Source organism: Coregonus clupeaformis, chromosome 6 (assembly GCF_020615455.1).
Source record: "Coregonus clupeaformis isolate EN_2021a chromosome 6, ASM2061545v1, whole genome shotgun sequence".
In the NCBI taxonomy this organism is placed as follows: domain Eukaryota; kingdom Metazoa; phylum Chordata; class Actinopteri; order Salmoniformes; family Salmonidae; genus Coregonus; species Coregonus clupeaformis.
This window is the reverse complement of record NC_059197.1, coordinates 30,257,991-30,265,490: the sequence shown is the minus strand read 5'-3', so window position 1 is coordinate 30,265,490 and position 7,500 is coordinate 30,257,991. Positions and strand designations below refer to the sequence as shown.

Sequence of the window (7,500 nt, the reverse complement as noted above, 5' to 3'; positions counted from 1 at the left end):
ACGTGGCTTTTGGTGAACACCAAACGTGCTTGCTTATTTTTTTCTTTAAGCAATGGCTTTTTTCTGGCCACTCTTCTGTAAAGCCCAGCTCTGTGGAGTGTACGGCTTAAAGTGGTCCTATGGACAGATACTCCAATCTCCGCTGTGGAGCTTTGCAGCTCCTTCAGGGTTATCTTTGGTCTCTTTGTTGCCTCTCTGATTAATGCCCTCCTTGCCTGGTCCATGAGTTTTGGTGGGCGGCCCTCTCTTGCCAGGTTTGTTGTGGTGCCATATTCTTTCTATTTTTTTATAATGGATTTAATGGTGCTCCTTGGGATGTTCAAAGTTTCCAATATTCTTTTATAACCCAACCCTGATCTGTACTTCTCCACAACTTTGTCCTTGACCTGTTTGGAGAGCTCCTTGGTCTTCATGGTGCCGCTTGTTTGGTGGTGCCCCTTGCTTAGTGGTGTTGCAGACTCTGGGGCCTTTCAGAACAGGTGTATATATACTGAGATCATGTGACAGATTATGTGACACTTAGATTGCACACATGTGGACTTTATTTAACTAATTATGTGACTTCTGAAGGTAATTGGTTGCACCAGATCTTATTTAGGGGCTTCATAGCAAAGGGGGTGAATACATGTACACGCACCACTTTTCCGTTATTCATTTTTTAGAATTTTTTGAAACAAGTTGTTCTTTTCATTTCACTTCACCAATTTGGACTATTTTATGTATGTTCATTACATGAAATCCAAATAAAAATCAATTTAAATTACAGGTTGTAATGCAACAAAATAGGAAATACGCCAAGGGGGATGAATACTTTTGCAAGGCACTGTATATGGCTCTTATTTTCACCACAGCCTACATAGATCTGAGAGGAAAGTTACAGCTGAGGAATATAGAGAGTTGGTGACAAGGTGAAGTAGTTCTCATATGGCTTAAACCTATCTTATCCTCTTATGTCCACATGAAGTGGTTAGGAGCCTGTGGTGTGTTCCTCTCTCTCCAGGCCATAGGGTCTGTGGTGTGTTCCTCTCTCTCCAGACCATTGGGTCTGTGGTGTGTTCATCTCCAGACCATTGGGTCTGTGGTGTGTTCATCTCTCTCCAGACCATTGGGTCTGTGGTGTGTTCATCTCTCTCCAGACCATTGGGTCTGTGGTGTGTTCCTCTCTCTCCAGACCATTGGGTCTGTGGTGTGTTCATCTCCAGACCATTGGGTCTGTGGTGTGTTCCTCTCTCTCTAGGCCATAGGGTCTGTGGTGTCCACTTCTCTCTAATGTGACTGTAGAACATCCACTTCTCTGATAGTATTTCTGATTTTCTTAACTCACCACCACTAATGAGCTGTGGAGCTTCTCAAAGTAATTTTTTCTTCACGTCAAACAGCAAGTAAACAAAGTCTGTTTTTACATCCATTGAGAATGACAATAGTTCCTCAATGTAGCCTATTTGAAACATCTTTCCAGCTCTCTCCCTTTTGATAACCACTCGGCTTTAAAGGGGAAAAAATGTCATGCTCTGATCCAGTGGAAACGTCATAAAATAGGCCTGATTAATTCTTATTCCTTGCGCAAATAGCCTACAGCTGTGCCTGTCCGGAGCTCACTGACACGGGGAACTCTGCGGTCCAGAATATTGTATACAATGTTACAAGTTTGTTAGCACAAGTTCCGCAGGATGTACCAAGTTGATAGTTGATACAATGTTTCAAGTTCCTTGCAGACAGGCCATGTGTAGCCAATGTTGTGACGTGACTTTCATTAATCTGATGACTGTTATTTATCGAAACAACTAACTATGTTTAATTGTCACTCAATTAAATGAATCATGTAACAATTAACTCATTAGGATTTGGGTCACCACGGAAGAAGTTGTTTAAAGAGTTACCATCTCTAAAGGACTTTACCTATCACATCCGTAAAACAGTCAACATATTAATTCATAACCTCTTATCATATCATCACTCTGAACGGTCGCAACTTTCTTGGATCTGCAAAAACCCCAGCTTTACTTATGATTCAGTACTACACAAATTGGTTTAATTATTTATTTACTAGTTAACTAAATAATAACACAGAATAACATACACACTTAATACATGAGAAAAGGTCTCTAGCGGACTAACAACAACATGGCTGCTTGTTTACCAAAAGAGGGAGGGGTAGAGAGAGAGAGAGAGAGAAAGAGAGAGAGAGAGAGAGAAAGAGAGAGAGAGGGAAAGAGAGAAAGAGAGAGAAAGAGAAAGAGACACTTATTGTTGATAAATTTTTTAACGACTCTCAAAGTAATCATAATACTTTGCACACGAACCACCGCCCTTTTGGAGAAAGAAATCATGAATTGTATTTACATGCCTTTGTTCGTCGTCTATCTCTGTCGCACCCAAGCCTTCTGGGAAAGGGAGTTTTGGCTGGGTCTTCGCTCAGCTCACTTGTAAGGCTCTGATTATCCTTCTTCTTAGTTGTCCTGGTCTGGAGTGGGGTTTCTTTAGAACAGCTACTTAGCTGTACCACCTCGTGTGGTTAGTCAGAGTTCGAACCACTTGACACGCACAGCTGCAGCCTGGCGATGTTCAGGTCTAGTCTGGGAGGTGATCTTCACCTCGTGTTGAGGTTCAACGTTCCAACCATTTTCAGACGTGTAGCGACCGCCTCATTTCTTTCTGGTCTGATGTTAATTTCTTAACCTATCCTTTTATGCACTCTGGTTAAAAGGGGCGTTCCGTCGTGCTGACACGCTCTCTGAGCTCCCTCGGGGCGTGGCTAGTTACTGTGCAAAGCTTATATGAAAAACAATTATCTCATTAGAAAACTAAAATCACATTTCTATCTTAACAAAAATACTTTCAGCATTTTTCATATTATATACACAAAGTGTTGGTTGAAAACTCGACAGATAAAGGTGATATACTTTCCAAGTTTCAGTATTTTCTTGATAACATTTTTAATGACATCACAAAATAACAAACCATATGACATGATTATTCTTTAGATCCCCACTGACCATTCCCCACAGTCTTATCTTAGAAATATTGTTCCAGTATTCACTTTTTTGGATGTTAGAGTTTTGGGGCAGCAAAACTGTCTGTTAACAAAGACATTCCTTTGGTTAATACAGGAGAGGGAGACCCTAGATGTCCTCTCCTTTAATTTACGACAGGGTGTGAGCTGTCAAACCCCCAGTCTCTCCCCCAGCAGCTCCCTCCTCCCCTCTGTGGGTGAGACAGGGTCTGGTTATTGTCATCCCTTACCAAGCTGATCTGACCCATTGGATCCTCACAGGACAGTCTTGACACCAATGTGATTTATAGGATATTTATTTTTTATCAGGATCTTTTCTACCTGCAGACTGCAATGTTTTTATTTGTTGGACTTATGTAGGCTATTTTCACATAGTTGGCAATGGCAATACAAGTTACTTTTAGAGTTGTATAGCCTAATTTTCATTTAGATAGAATGTTTATTAATCACATGACAATGATTTTGAGATACAAAGACTTTATTATAAAATAAATTAAACTGTTCCACGAAAATCATAACTGGCACACAGATCGGTAGAAATGGTAAGATAAATTGGCACTCTAAATGGAAAAGGTTGCTGACCGCTGGTGTGGCTATTACTGGCAACTTCAGGAGCGTAACGGCAGAATCTGTAACGGCAGAATCTGTGAAGGCAGAATCTGTGAAGGCAGAATCTGTAACGGCAGAATCTGTGAAGGCAGAATCTGTGAAGGCAGGCAGAATCTGTGAAGGCAGAATCTGTGAAGGCAGAATCTGTAATGAGAATCTGTAACGGCAGAATCTGTAACGGCAGAATCTGTAACCGCAGAATCTGTAACCGCAGAATCTGTGAAGGCAGAATCTGTAATGAGAATCTGTAACCGCAGAATCTGTGAAGGAAGAATCTGTGAAGGCCAGCAGCAGTGGGAGGAGGTGGTTCAGGAACAGGTTTTTTTTCTTCTGGTTAGGCTAGCTTGATCTCTGGCTCCCTCTTGAGTCATTTGTGTGTCTTAATTATAAAATCACAGTGTGCTTAAAGCATCAGACAAGCTCAGTAGCCTACAAATAGTCTAGTTGATTTTATTAGAACACATATGGAAAAATACACGTTTTTAAATTTAGACCAGTCGATTGGTTGAAAGAACAGAAGACTCTTGGTTGACCAAGATTTGTTTTAGACTGGGACAGCCCTGGACCGTTAGCCCTAGTAAAGGCAGACAGACTGACAGACAGAGAGCTGTGGGGGAGAGGAGGGGATACCAGAATGCTGTGGGGGAGAGGAGGGGAGGGGAGGCTCGAGGAGGGGAGGCCAGAGAGCTGTGGGGGAGAGGAGGGGAGGGGAGTCTAGAGGAGAGGTGAGGAGAGGATGGGAGGCCAGAGAGCTGTGGTGGAGGGGGAGGGGGTGCTAGAGGAGGCCAGAGGGTGGGATGAAAGGGGAGCAGATTTACCCCCAGAGAAAGGAGGAGGAGGTGCCGCTGCTGGGCGGAGTTGGGGGAGAGGAGGGAGGAGGGAGGGGGGAGGGGGGAGGGGGGAGGGTTCAAAAGGAGAGAGGAATGCTCCTAATTACAACCCCTCCACTCCTTTTCTCTCCCTCCCTCCCTCTCTCTCTCTCTCTCCCTCCCTCCCTCCCTCCCTCTCTCTCTCTCTCTCTCTCTCTCTCTCTCTCTCTCTCTCTCTCTCTCTCTCGTTCTCTCTCTCTCTCAATTCAATTCAATTATCTCTCTCTCTCTCTTTCTAAGAGCCATCTGTGTCTCTCTGTGTCTCTCTGTGTGTCTGGACCACAGCTTCAGGTTACAGTGAACCTGGGAGTGTGTGAGTGTGTGTGTGTGTGTGTGTGTGCGTGTGTGTGTGTGTGTGTGTGTGTGTGTGTGTGTGTGTGTGTGTGTGTGTGTGTGTGTGTGTGTGTGTGTGTGTGTGTGAGTGAGTGAGTGTGTCTTCAGGCTACAGTGAGTCTTAGAGGGGTTAGTCCTGTGTGACTAGAGAGTGATATTGAGAGCAGAGAGGAGAATCTCTTCAGCGGGGGGGAGGGTAAAAAGATCAAGGGGTGTGTAAAAAGGATATGTCATGACGATCAGAAGGAATGATGTTTGGGATTAATCACAAGGTTAAATAGAGCTTCTTTCCACTGGGCTGGGCAGGAGGGAGGTGAGATGAGACAGACAGAGGGGAAACTTATTTCACTAGTAGTGTTACTGACTGGTTAAGGGTGCAGACAAAATGGCACCCTATACAGTGAATTACTTTTGAGTCTACAAGCCTAAATCCTTTGAGACTGTTTGGCTGGTTACATGTTGTTATCAATACATGTCGCAAAAGATATCTCGGCATTATCTCAAGATTTCAGTACCTAGATAGAGGGAAAGATATCTGGTCATTTCAGTATCTAGATAGAGGGAAATATATCTGGTAATTTCAGTACCTAGATAGAGGGAAAGATATCTGGTCATTTCAGTATCTCGATAGAGGGAAAGATATCTGGTCATTTCAGTATCTAGATAGAGGGAAAGATATCTGGTCATTTCAGTACCTAGATAGAGGGAAAGATATCTGGTCATTTCAGTACCTACAGTAGACAGAGGGAAAGCAGCTCGGTTGAATCATGCTGGAAGTGTGTTCCTGTTCTAATGTTGTTCTGCTGTTGTCTGTCTATCTCTGTACAGCCCTGGTCTGATTCTCTCTCTCTCTCTCTCTCTCTCTCTCTCTCTCTCTCTCTCTCTCTCTCTCTCTCTCTCTCTCTCTCTCTCTCTCTCTCTCTCTCTCTCTCTCTCTCTCTGCCTCTCTCTCTCTCTCTCTCTCTCTCTCTCTCTCTCTCTCTCTCTCTCTCTCTCTCTCTCTCTCTCTCTCTCTCTCCCTCTCTCTCTCTCTCTCCCTCTCCCTCTCTCTCCCTCTCTCTCTCTCTCTCTCTCTCTCTCTCTCTCTCTCTCTCCTCTCTCTCTCTCTCTCTCTCTCTCTGTGTTGCAGGTGTGCTGACCAGACGCCAGGTGTGTGTGTGTGCTGGGCAGCGGGCGGTCAGCAGGGCTGAGTGGTCACTATGGCTGGTGGTCTGAGGCTTCTGTCCACTGTGCTTTGTCTCAGCCAAACATTCCTACTCACCTGCTGTGGTGAGTACTGATAATATAGTCCTTATACACTCAATACAAGCTTTATTAAGTCAGCTAAACAACATTCGTTTTCTGGGCTATATTCCTCTTCTTTTTTTTGGGTGCATTTTGTACTTTAAAAAACGTTCAAAAGTGTGTTGATTTAGGAATGTGTGATCTATGGGTTGATTTACATGAGTAAAATATGTACAGTGAGATCTATCTCTCTTCAACATCAGATCTGTTAACCGTAGCCTTGGGGGGGATGTGGCCAATGCCTCATTCCTGCTCAGGGCTCAAAACTCGCATTTGCGACCCTTTTGCTTGGCAGTGCGACACCAATTTTTTATTGGTCTCGGTTGAACCTTTATGATCCGCAATTCAGTCATCATGCGCTCTTTGAATAAACATTTCTAAAGGATTAAATGTTGACTGCAAAGTAAGCCTACCTGGCATAATGATATCATGATGATTTGTATCAATCACGGGGCGTTTGTTTTTCAAATTCTGCCATCACATGTACCCTACACTGTACATTGTACAGTACAAAAACACCGCTAGCCAAACACAACGGTCTCTTGCCAAGCATGCAATTGAATTAAATGTCAACTACAACCTCCAAATGTCATCTTTTTTTTATTGTTCACAGAACTCAAAAGTGGTTTAAGCATTGTTGTGGACTTAGAACATCCATCATGTATTTTTGAATAAAACTTGTGATTTTGAGAGTGAAAACCTGAAAAAAAACCTAGGAAAACTTGGAAACAGGGAAAAATATAAAACATGGAAAACAGAATTGACCAAAAGATAAAACAGATGTGACCAAATCATGTGCTAATGACATCAACTGAACGTTGGTAACACCAGTGGACAAAGCTAGAGCCCTGTGGTTTCATGGGTGAGTGCAGCTATTAGCATTACCGTAAATACCATAGTATGTAGACTAACAAAACAAGGGTGAGTGCAGATATATTAGCATTACCGTAAATACCATAGTATGTAGACTAACAAAACAAGGGTGAGTGCAGCTATTAGCATTACCGTAAATACCATAGTATGTAGACTAACAAAACAAGGGTGAGTGCAGCTATTAGCATTACCGTAAATACCATAGTATGTAGACTAACAAAACAAGGGTGAGTGCAGATATATTAGCATTACCGTAAATACCATAGTATGTAGACTAACAAAACAAGGGTGAGTGCAGATATATTAGCATTACCGTAAATACCATAGTATGTAGACTAACAAAACAAGGGTGAGTGCAGCTATTAGCATTACCGTAAATACCATAGTATGTAGACTAACAAAACAAGGGTGAGTGCAGATATATTAGCATTACCGTAAATACCATAGTATGTAGACTAACAAAACAAGGGTGAGTGCAGATATATTAGCATTACCGTAAATACCATAGTATGTAGACTA

The 7,500-nt window shown here is 42.7% G+C and overlaps 1 protein-coding gene across 1 annotated transcript in view; it reads left to right on the top strand.

The window, feature by feature from the left end:
* Window positions 1-7,500, top strand: part of cdon (cell adhesion associated, oncogene regulated) — a 136,152-nt gene that overhangs the window by 73,446 nt on the left and 55,206 nt on the right. Inside the window, exon 2 of the mRNA XM_041878202.2 lies at window positions 5,954-6,093. Coding sequence (XP_041734136.2) covers window positions 6,024-6,093 — 70 coding nt within the window. The 5' untranslated portion in view covers window positions 5,954-6,023. The remainder of the gene's footprint in view (window positions 1-5,953; window positions 6,094-7,500) is intronic.